Source organism: Lates calcarifer, linkage group LG10, assembly GCF_001640805.2.
Source record: "Lates calcarifer isolate ASB-BC8 linkage group LG10, TLL_Latcal_v3, whole genome shotgun sequence".
Classification (NCBI taxonomy): domain Eukaryota; kingdom Metazoa; phylum Chordata; class Actinopteri; family Centropomidae; genus Lates; species Lates calcarifer.
In genome coordinates this window covers 23,807,259-23,819,931 of record NC_066842.1, presented here as the reverse complement: position 1 = coordinate 23,819,931, position 12,673 = coordinate 23,807,259, and the positions used below count along the sequence as shown (strand labels likewise).

At 37.1% G+C, this 12,673-nt stretch overlaps 1 protein-coding gene across 1 annotated transcript in view; it reads left to right on the top strand.

Annotated features, from left to right (window-relative positions):
• Positions 1–12,348, top strand: part of syt9b (synaptotagmin IXb) — a 41,111-nt gene extending 28,763 nt beyond the window's left edge. Inside the window, 5 exon segments of the mRNA XM_018704185.2 lie at positions 4,000–4,120; positions 4,271–4,442; positions 4,548–4,644; positions 4,646–4,678; positions 10,101–12,348. Coding sequence (XP_018559701.1) covers positions 4,000–4,120; positions 4,271–4,442; positions 4,548–4,644; positions 4,646–4,678; positions 10,101–10,178 — 501 coding nt within the window. The 3' untranslated portion in view covers positions 10,179–12,348.
• Positions 12,349–12,673: the final 325 nt, after the last annotated feature.

The following is a 12,673-nucleotide window of genomic DNA, read 5'->3' as shown; positions in this document are numbered from 1 at the left end:
AGGCAGATATATTGTACTGCTGACTGGCCCTCACGTAATGGGATCTTCGATGTTGAAGTGAACTGTACAAACTCTCATGCCTGCATTGTGTCCTTATAGTACTGAGTTAATGCATTTCAGTCCTCTTAATCAAAATGCATCAATAAAATAGAAAAATAACATTACCAAAGCATTACTATTTACAGTTTCAGACCACAACCTTGACTGTGCCAGTACATACATTTGTACATGACCTTGTGGGTGTTTGTCATAATAATTGAAAAATCATTGCAAAAATAAAACTAATTATAAGACTCAAAGCAATAATAAGTTGGATTTCACTAGAATATTAGATAAAAAATATATTGGTATTCCTTATATTTACATTTTATACATTCACACCTGTCACCAGATAGATTCATTTTTCTTTTATGTTTCAGAAAACATTCATGAAAACTATGTGCAAAGCTGAATAGATGCAATGAAACAACATGAACCTGTAACTAGTTTCCCATGGATACAGTCCCTGCAGTGAGAACATTAGTATCCAAAGTGCACAAACTAAGAGCAGTATTTAGTTTCATAGTTTCAGTGACAGCAGTGACCACGGAAGAGTCATTCTCAACACTCCAACACGAACATGGAGGTTTCTGAGTAAACATGACAACTACTGGCAGTGAGTGTGAGCAAGAGTAAAATTAACTTAGATAATCATTAACGTGTTATTTGTGTAGAATAGTCGGTAGAATAAAAAAAGGTCTTCTTCTTATATCACATTTTGCTAGGTAAACATCTGGCTGGGCAGTGAATGACATGAATCTTCTGGACAAGCGTTTTACAGTTCCTGTGCATTAGGACACTGTTGGAATACACCTTTAATAACATCTTTAATTCAGTATAATTCTTTTAAATGCAAACAAACAAAACAAATCATAGAAACAAAATCATAGTTGTACATTTTTTTTTTTTTTTTGTATTTTTAATCTGCATTTTTGCTTGATAGTACAAATGTACTTACTTTCTACCACCAAAGAACATAATTATCCTCTTTGGTCAGAACATAAGTGGAAGTGGAATCATAAAAATATATTGGAAATCAGCACTGTGGTTGTCAAAGAGTTTTCCATAGTCTAATAAATGTTTAATGTACCTGTTAATTTCATAGTGACACATGTTAAACATAACACTTAGAGGAAGCCCTCCACAGGCACAGAAATACACACAGTGGCACAAAGGAAGAAAAAGACCGAGAAAGAGAGGAGAGACATCAAGTTAGACCAAGCCTGTGATTACTAAAGACACAGCAAGACAGAGGCTTGTAGATAAAGCCTGGCTGATCCTGAGGCGCTAGTTTTATAATTGGAGAAGATGGACTATTCACACCCTCTCTATGCTTTATTGGAGCGCTTTAGAGCACCAGTCTAATTTCATTGGCAGAGGAAAAGTGACCATAATCCTGACCGCAGGCTTGATTTGAGTGCTCATAACAGTAGTGGCTCTATAGCCTGAAAACTTAAATGTGCTGTATGACGTGTGTGTGTGTGTCATGGGAGAAGGTTATCACATTATCTGTGGAGAGCTGAGGGGCTTGCCAATCTACAGTCTGTGTATGTGCATGCTGGTTTGTGTATGTGCATTCCTGTGCTTGTCCCAAAATTCATATGAGATTTACACCTTGGAGACATAATAAGCAGTACATCATTAACACCTAAGGCTCCAAGCAACTGATGCAGTGTCAGAGGTGGATTCTGCCTTAGCAACATGTGTGATGAATCAACTCATCACACAGTCTTAATATCATGGATCCTGAACAGCACTGTTTGTGTATGCGTATGTGTGCATATGTGTGAGAACATGTGTGTTTGCATGCTTGTGAGCATGTAGATGCTGACATCCTTGATGAATCAACTCATTCTGTTCAATTTGATTTTCAGCAATTTTGAGCAGAAGACGCTGAGCAGCAGCATCCTAATGTGCATGTGTGTCTGTGTATTTCTCTGTATAGCCTGACTTCAATTAATCTTAATCAGCATGAGATAGATGATTTATTGATGTCTGAAAGTAACAAAGATTTTCCAGTTTAACTATTGCATCTGACCTTTAACTATGCTTTCTAGCTAATTGGTTGCCACAGACTAGCCAAAGACTAAATACAAAATCACTAACATCCTGTGTATTAATCACTGTTTGGACAGAATGCATGACGAAACAGATAGTTGTGTTAACCTTCTTTGTAACTGTGCCCTTTGAAAAGAGAGAGTGTTATGAGAGCTGTAGTTGATAAGATAAGATAGACTTTATTTATCCCACTTGTGTAATCCCACTTGTGGGACAAATAAAGTCTATCTTATCTTATCATATCAACTACAGCTCTCATAACTGAATTGTATTTGTTGTATTTTCCTGTAAAATCCCTTGTCGTAATTAAGTATCCAAATTTAGTACAAATGCGGCTCTTTTCACTTCCTGTTTAAGATTTTGTAACAGGGAGTTCTGTGTCAGCCCAGTGTGGAAGAAAGCACTAAACTAGAAATCAGAGTTTCCCTTGTAAGGGTAACCTTGTGCGCTTGTGTTTCATAAATGCACCACTCACTCTCACACCATCACACATTATTTTCAGATGTGTTAATTGGGAGAAGAGCTTTGCATGTACATGAATGTGGATGAGTTGTGAAAGCAGGGATATTTTCTTAGGAAAAGAGGAGTAGTTAAACATGATGGCAGATTCCACAGGTTTAAGCAAATACAGAGATGAAACAAATTTTCAAAACCAGGTTGCATAGAATTTAAATGCTCAGGTTATAACATTCCTGTAACATGAAACATGCTGATTAATAGAGAGTCATGCCATTGCTGCACATTGCAGATGTGATCAGAAAGATTTCCTTTTATTATTATTATTATTAGAACTAGTAGTAGAATTTATTCTTTAATATTAGTTTTCATTTCTTTATTTTTTACCAGACGTGTCACAGGCTTGATCCACAGGGGATAGGGTTAGGGTTAGGGTTATGATATAATAATGTGCCATCTGGTAAATTGAGTTTCAGAACTAAACAGATGAAATCCTTTCTTAAGTCTAGAACTTCTTGTCAACTTGTTGACCAGGAAGCTAAGTAGTTTTGCTCGCTTCACAATGCAACTTTTATATTTCTGTCTGGGTTTTGGCATCAGCTGAGATTTTGTAAATGAAGGAAAAACCCTGGAATTTTCTTGAGCTGTGAAGTATATGTATTGTATATATGTTTTGAGAAGTATAAAGTTCTTGACTCTAATGCCACTCAAAGGTACCCTGTGAAGATGCTGACCACTATTAGCACTATAGAGTCATGTTTTTTCAAGTTGGCCCCTGTGTATCCCCTGCACATGTGCAAGCATGCACATACTTATACATGTGCATGAAAATAGTATCGTGCAATACATTTTACTGAAACCAGTTTCAATCTGCTCAGCTGGTCTACACTCATTGGCAAGTCATCAAGAAATGTAGCAATGTGCCAACAAATTACAGGGAGTATAAACCAGGAACCAATTCCTAGTGGTCAACCACAGTACTGCAGCTACAGATATGGCCTGTATTGTTTTGTTTTCTTTCTGGCAGTGTGGTCCTTTATCAGAGTCATGCTTTTCATAATCTTTTCAACTTTTTTTTCACACAGCCTTCTAATGTTGTATGTCACAACATAAAAACTCCCTAAATCTTCTCAATTTTGTGGGAATAGCTGAGACTAAGTATATATACAATGCAGATTCCAATAAGTGCTATTTGTTACAAATGACTGTCAAAGGTGATGTATCTTTATTTACTGAATATTTCCCCTGATTAAATTCATCTTTTCAATATGATGCTTAGCTTGAGGATGTTGATGTTAATCTTCCCTCATAAGTGTTTTCCATCTCTTGCAAGAGGCAAGTTATGGTAAATGAGGATTTAACGCTGAATTTAAGTTCATAATTAAAATGCCATCATGAAAGCATAATGAACGGTACTGATATAAAACGCAATATCATGATTTGCAGGACAATGTGGACCTGGGAGAGCTGATGTTCTCATTGTGCTATCTCCCCACGGCTGGCAGGCTTACCATCACAATGATTAAAGCCAGAAATCTCAAAGCCATGGACATCACTGGAGCCTCAGGTGGGTGCTGACAGACAATGTAGCATTTCTGCTGTGAGGTCAAATGTACACATAAGGTGTTGAACTGCTACATTATTGTTTTGTTGAATGGCTCCCTATATCAATACATTTTGACATCATTGCTGAAAGTACCATGTTACCTGGCTCCAGATCCATACGTGAAAGTGTCTCTGATGTGTGAAGGCCGGAGGTTGAAGAAAAGGAAGACGTCAACAAAGCGTAACACTCTGAATCCTGTGTACAATGAAGCCATTGTGTTTGATGTTCCTCCTGAGAACATTGACCAGATCAGCTTGCTCATAGCTGTCATGGACTATGATCGGTCAGTAAGTTAAATACATACATTACACTCATTACGCTCATCTACAGTACATTAACTGATTCAACATTCTGGTTTCTTCATGTGTTATTCTTTGCTGTCCCACAGGGTTGGACATAATGAAGTGATCGGAGTGTGCAGGGTCGGCAATGAGGCTGAGAGTCTGGGACGAGACCACTGGAATGAAATGCTGACGTACCCACGGAAAACCCATCGCACACTGGCACCCACTCATAGAGGTACAGGCTACTTTTTGTATTGGTACAATATTTGTTACAGATGTTTTAAACTGGGGTTTCTAGGTTACACTCTTAGAAAGTAAACATTCTGATGATCCTCTTCATGCAATCATCTCAGGCTAAAGTCATTGAGAAAACAAGTCCAAGAGTCATCTTTGTGAGGCTGTATTTAGGCACGGTGGTGTTTTGAGCTAAATGATGTCGTGCTATGGTCACAGTGGTCACAGTAATAGAGTTAACATGCTCATATTTAGCAGATAGTATTTCAAATGTCTACCATATTAGTTTAGTATTTTCAAATTAGCACAAAAGACAAGGTACAGCTGAAGCTGATGGGACTCTCATGGGTTTAACTGGTATTTGCTCAGGAACAAAAGAACTGGATGAATTAAAAATTGTACCAGATTATGGCACTTGATGAAGTTATTAGAATTCCTGCTGAGGGGGACGTGAATGTCTGAACTAAATATCATAACAGTCTATCCTATAGTTATCAGGACATTTCATTCAAAACCACAAATGTTAACCTCATGAAGGCATTAGAGGAGATATCTCAACATAGTAGTTGATATATTTTACAGCATATGTGAAAATCTTGACTTGCTGGTGGTACTGTAAATTTCATCCTCTGGGCACCATTACCATTAGAACCAAATTTCATGGCAATCCAAAAGCTGCCAAAGTCATAGGATTCATCCTCTTGCAGAGATATTTTACTCTGGACTTAAGTGGTAGACCCATTGACTGACAGTGTCACAAAAAATTAGGTATATAATTAATTAATTATTCTCCACTGTCCATTCACTCCTGATGTCTTCATAATTAGTAAGTGGTCAGCTTTTTATGTAGTAGAGGTAAAAAGCTTTGAATAATCTGTAATGGCTTTGATTTCAAATGTATGAGTCACCATCCACATGTCAAATTTGTTCAGCCATTCGAATAGATGGGTAAAATGAAATAAATCAGAAATTCAGACTGATCAGACTAAGAAATCAGAATATTTAAGTAAAACTATACTTGTGTAATAATATTGAAAGAACAAATACACAAAAATCCAATTGCAGTAGACATGTTAATTACAATCTTCCATACAATGAAGTGTACAAACATTTTTCTAAACTACAAAGATTCTTAATTTAGAAAAGAGCTAACTTCAGAAATACAGATGAAGTGAATTTAGATGAGTATTCTTATTCTATGTTGCCATGTTGTGAATTCCATTTTGAGAAACAGTAAAAATAAAAATACTGCATAACCCTCATGTATACTCAACTTGTTTTGCTGTGATTGCCACAACAGAGGCACCTAGCTTACAGAGAGAGACACACACACAGAGGCGCATTCACTGAGCTGTTTCTATTTCTGAATTCACAGCCCACACTCATTAAAAAAAAACAAAATACATTAGACCAGATGCTGGACTAATTTGTGTAAATTTTAATGGAGTTGCCAAAACTAAATCTAGTGGTATTCAGCTGAAGGGGTCAGATGACAAAATGCCTCTAAACAGATTGCTGTAAATATAATGCCTAACATCAGCAATGACACACATTAGCATCTACCATTTCTTACAAAATGTAATAGGAAGCACCTAGCCAGAAGCTAACTTGCCAGCTACACTAACAGTGGTCATTATGAGGACTGTTGATGTAATCCCTCTCTAATCATTATTTTTTTATTACCTGAGGAGGTCTGATAATGCATATTATTCCATCTCTAATGAACATGTCAGTGATTTTCTTTGCTACCCAAATGGAATTCCATCTAAAATCAGGCTGACTAATGTATAATAAGCATCTATTTAGATTATTTTTACCTTCCAGTTGACTGACTTAAGTTACATGTGCTACTAATGCTAAGGAGAAAGGAGAAAGAAGAAATTTCAACTCACATTATGAAAAATGAGAAAAACTAAACAAAAACAAAAATGCAACCAGTCAGTTTTCAGAATTCAAAACGATAATGAGCTGCATTTATACAATTTATACAACATTCATAATGTTAAATAATTTCATATTCAAGAGTAGTTAGGAACATTTTGACAAATAAGGCTCAGCCCAAGTGTATTGCAATGCATTGCAGCATTCTGCCCTTCTATTTACCTGTATACTGTCATGCTCAAGTAGTGGAGTGCTTTAGGTAGTTATTAGCACTAGTGTTGGTATTATGGTATTAGTATTGTTAATAGTGGGCTTAGTCATCACAATGGGTCCTGAGTACTGTTAAGAGTATCATGAATATAGGAGAAAAATCCTCATCTTCGGTGTGAAGATCCATTCTTGATCATTGACATTATGGAGATTTTAACATTCCATTGCCAGTTCAGAAGCACATTCTGTTTGTTGATTCTGTTTATTCATTCTGCATCTTCACACTGATAGTGTACAGAAAATCTTCCTAATACTGCTAGTCAAAAGACACACAGTAACATCAGAATCAGAATCCTTATTTATCCCTTGTGGGAAATTGTTGTGTTGCAGTGCTCCGTTACACATATACAAATAGAAAATTGAAAAATTAGAAAATAGAAATAAAAAAATTATAATAAAATAATAATATAACACCCATCAAGTATAAAAAAATATAAAAATATACCCAATCAGTAATGAATGGCATGCACATAGTTCATATTTACCTGCCATTTACAATGTATTACAGATTGTGTACAGGATAGTAGATTAAGGTAGAAAGCAAGTGTAATAACAATAATAAGAGTGAGTCTGTGAACTCTAAAAACACCCGCACAGATAATTCATCTGAAAAAAAAGAAAAAAAAAAAACTGACAGGGTCTCAGGCTGGACCTAAACTGCAGATTTGAAACTTGCAGAGCCGTACAGTTGCTACATCTGCTTTTAGGTGCTTTAAATCAGGGACACTGTTCCAGTTTTATGGAATCTATAGTATGACAAGCACATCAAGTGAGGCCATTAGCAGCAGTGAACTACAGTAGCAGCAGCAGCAGGACCTGATATCAGACTAATGGCTTATCTGTGTTTCTTTAAAAGAGCTACACAGAGGTCCTGAGGAGACCTAGCCTACTTGACATGTCTCACATGCAAGCACACATAAATATACACATACACATGCACTACTATGTACAAACACTGTATTTATCAGTGATATGCACACCTAAAATATTCACACATAAAAAAACTTACAGATAAAATTCAACAAATACATCCCAGAAAATTTGGAGATTTTGTCTCTCACATTCACACTTATATGCACACATACTCTCTCTGGCACACACATAGGTTTTTATCCACTTTCATGGATTTTCTGAATTGTTGGAGTAAGCCTCACTGACCCTCTGACCACAGACTGAGAGCATTAATAATTCACCATCTTGATATCTGTGTGCTGTGAACACACACAAACGATGATGACCAACAACCACAAAATGATCTTGAATTCTCCATCATCCTTTCAAGCCATGTCAGATGCTACTGATGCTACTGAGTGGAGAGAAAAGGAAATGAAGAAAGCAGGGATCTCAGCTGCCTACACTTTGTCACATGAATAAGTGGTTAAATAACAGAAAGGCACACCACAGCGGCTACTTTCACAACCCTAAGTTTATATGTTCCCAAGCCATCTTTGAGCTCACACCGATCAACCACAAGATTAAAACCACTGATAGGTAAAGCGAATAAGATTAATTATCTCTTCACAATGCAATGTTCTGCGGGGAAACCTTGGGTCCTGGCATTCATCTAGATGTTATTTTGACACATACCGCCCAACTTAACATTGTTGAAGACAAAGCATACACCCCTGTGGCAAGCATGCTCCCTGACAGTGGCAGCCTCCCCAAGCAGGACAATGCTCCCCATCACACCATAAAAACTGGACAGAACTGGCTCAAGGAACATGACAAAGAGCCCAAGGCATTGACCTTCCCTCCAGACATTTCTTACAGGAAGTGGTTTAATGTAGCTTATAGACTTTTCCAAAGACAATTTAATTTGTCTGAATGCCTGGTAACAACAACATTTTAGAAAGTCAGATTTCATTAGATTTGTAATAAACCTGTTAAATCTTTTTATTTTATTTTATTTTTTTGCATCAATTCAACTTTTTTTTTTTTAAACTTTGACCCAGAAATGTGCATTACTGAAAAGTAGCAAAATGTCTTTACAGTGCTGAAATTTTATGGAATGGAGGAATGTCTAAAATTGAGGCTGCTATCTTAGCCATGATCCATACTTTTATGCAACCTCCTCTGTTGTATAAACAACAAACGAGGTATGGTTTACAGACAGTCATGAGAGAGGACTTGATGGTACAAACACATTTTTGTAGTAATATATGTAAACTTTATTGTCCTGTTAACCAATTTAATGGGGTCGCCAACTCATACTTGGCAAGCTGTTGGTTGTGAAAGCTTAACCCCCCCCCACCCCTTAATAAGAAAACTTGTGTATAGTGAAATGTAAATAATCCTGAGGACAAACTGTAAGATGGGGGTAAACAGTCCAGTACAGAGAAAATGGAGAGAAGTGCAAGAAGCTATTATCAGTTGACTCAGCTGATAGTGTATTCATTGATTTTTTTTTTTTTTTTGGAGGAGGCAATCTACCAAGCTGGAAACACAACGTTAATTAGCTGGTTGCAAATATGTCTGCTGTTTGGTGTTGGACAGGTAGCATACATGGGTTTATCAGAGCATTTTTCTCTAAAAATAGCTGGCTTTTGCAGCTGGAAATTAGGTTAATGTGAATGGTGAAACAAAACAGTATTGCAAACTGTAAAACCAAAACAATCACCTGAAAGACAAAATGCACAGTTGTGTTGAAATTCTCTGTGGGAATGCCACTATAAATGATTTCTTTCGCATTACACATTGTCATTTGATCTATCATTAATGCAAAAATAGAAATTAGTACAGTTGTGTTGATAGACTCATCTTGTATTTCTTGAGTTAGTTGGGAAGTTGGAAAGATGTATACTGCTGAGCTCCTGTTTCCTTTTGCCTCTCAACTCTGTTGCATGTGACCTCTGTTTTGTTCATGTTTGTTGGTAAGGTTGATGAGTATTTTAGTAATAAACAACAATCATTGTGGAAACCCCAATACCATTGTGGTATGTATTGCAAATTCATATATATATATATATATATATATATATATATATATATATATATATATATGCAGTAAAGCAGGACTTTTGGGGGCCCAATGGTCTCTGGTTTACCTGCTTTGAAAGTTGGTCCAGACATTTTTTTGGAGGATGCTTGGACATGATTCCACTAGCCTCAACTCTCAGCTCAACGTTTGCATTTTTAGTGAAGATCTAAGTGTAAATAAAGCAAAAATATCACCAGGGTTTTCTTTCAACACTGGTAAATTCTAGGCTTTCATTTCACTTCTGCCTGTAGCAAACTGCATCATCTCCCTCTTTCTCTTTCTTTCTTCGGTCCAGTGGGTCGGACAGGGAGCAGCGGGGAGTGGAAGCCAAGGTGGATCCACCAATTCGCTGAAGACACCACCATCACCATGACCACACAAGCACCCATACACTAATACCAACACAGATAAACACACTTACAGGGTGGTAGAATGATGGATGATAGACTTGCGGATAGTTCTACTGAAATGTTAATAAATAAAGTACAAGGTATGACTAACAAGCGACTACAGTAGTAACATCAGGTATAAGCCATTACTCAAACTGATGTGTCATTAAATTGAACTAGGCTTTAGTGTGCTTAAGACTACAAAGGCTAATACCCTCTCCTTACTTCCTCATGTGTCTTCACAACCAAAAAACACTTAACTACATTCCAACTGAACTACTATTCATCATTTTGAATTGTTACTGACAGTATTAACAGGTTGAGAATATCTAAAAGGTCAAGCTTTGTTTTGTTAAACAAATTCCAGTTTGTGGACCAAAATTCATTCATTTTTAGGTGAACATGTGAAGCTGTGGCTAGTGATTTGTGTGTGTGATCAGCTATCATTGATACAGTGAGAGTTAGATAGGCAGACTTACTCATTTAGAGGTAAGAGGGCATTCCTGTTCACATCAACAAAGTTTTAGTTCTTTGTTGTTGAGTTGAACACTGAAATCTCTCATGCACTGGTTATAAAGTATTAGTAACTGGATTGTTTCCATTCTGAAATTATAATTGCCCTATGTTTTCTTCTTTGATTGGGACCACACCCTGTGGTTATTTTAATAAGCCAGTGTTAGGTTTTTCTTTTGTTTGTTTTGTTTTTGTTTTTTTTTTTTTCAATTCAGTTTATTACCAGTATTGTTTATGTCTTTGTATTGAACACTGTCACACATAATGATGGCGATTTCTTCTGTGTTTGTAGGGACAGTGCATGCATTTTCCATGAGTCATTTTAAAATCTCTCTTCTGTTGTGAGGTACTAATCATATTGTAAACCCAAGATGTATTATGAACCTAAGGCAGACTGTGTTAATTGTCCATTCAGATGTTATTAATAAATATTTCTATATATTGCAAGGATTGATTTATGGGGCATGTGAGATGCAGAGAGAAAATGTCTCAGGAAGTCAGATAGATAGAATGAGACAGACACATAAAAACACATACAGATAGCAGACATTTTTTCCACCTCGCACCTGTGCTGTGAGCTCTCCCAGCAGACCACTGTGACTGAAAGTCCAAGAGCTTCTGACAACACACACGCTTTCACTTTCTGTGACAAGATATGACCTCATGGCTGAAGTAAGTAAGCAAGCTGCATTAAGGGGTTGTGGGTGGGGTTCAGTTGGGCACAGTGCAATGACATATTATCACGTCATAAAGTTGATGTGTCAGCATGAGAGAGTTGGGTAATAATTTGTCACTACATCAGTATAAACAACCACTTCACACAGTCCTTTTAACCCTTAGTTATATAAAATATTTATCAGTGCTTTATGGTGACCATCTCACCTTCCTGAAAACATAAAGATCCCTAAACTCCCAGTGGTGTGTAAAATGTATTTTGCTTGTGGTGGCTTTTGTTTTTTATAAAACTCTTGAACCTCGACAACTCCATCTGTCACTCCTGGATTCATGTACCTTTGCAGGTGTTAAATATGAAATTATGTAGAGAACAAAGAAGTGTTAAACAATATATATATTTTATATTTTAGATTCTTCAAAGTAGCCACCTTTTACTTTGATAACAGCTTTGCACTCTTGGCATTCTCTCAATCAGATTCATGAGGTAGTCACCTGGAATGGTTTTCCAACAGTCTTAAAGGAGTTCTGAGAAGTGCTGAGCACTCGCTGGCTGCCTTGCCTTCACTTTGCGGTCCAACTCATCCAAAAACCGTCTCAATTGGGTTTAGGTCAGGTATTTGTGGAGGTCAGGTGATCTGATGACTCATCACTCTCCTTCTTGGTCAGATAGCCCTTACATAGCCTTGATGTGTGTTTGGGGTCATTGTCCTGTTGTAAAACAAATGATGGTCCCACTAAGCACAAACCAGATGGGATGGCATGTCACTGCAGAATGCTGCAGTAGTCATGCTGGTTAAGTGTGACCTGAATTTTGAATAAATCACCAACAGTGTCACCAGCAAAGCACCTCCACACCATCACACCTCCTTGTCCATGCTAAATGGTGGGAACCACACATGTAGAAACCATCTGCTCACCTTTCCTGCATCTCACAAAGACGTTGCAGGTGGAACCAAAAATCTCAAATTTGGACTCATCAGACCAAAGTACAGAATTCCACTGGTCTAATGTCAATTTCCTGTGTTCTTTGGCCCAAGCAGTTCTTTTCTTCTTGTTCTTCTTCCTCAGTAGTGGTTTCTTTGCAGCAATTTGACCATGAAGGCCTGATTCACGCAGTCTCCTCTGAACGGATGATGTTCAGATATGTTGGCAACTTAAAGTCTGTGAAGCATTTATATGGGCTCTAATCTAAGGTGCTGTTAATCTGCGGTTTCTGAGGCTAGTAATCATCATAGCATTTGATGGTTTTCGTGACCGCACGCGAGGATACATTTAAAGTTCTTGAGATTTT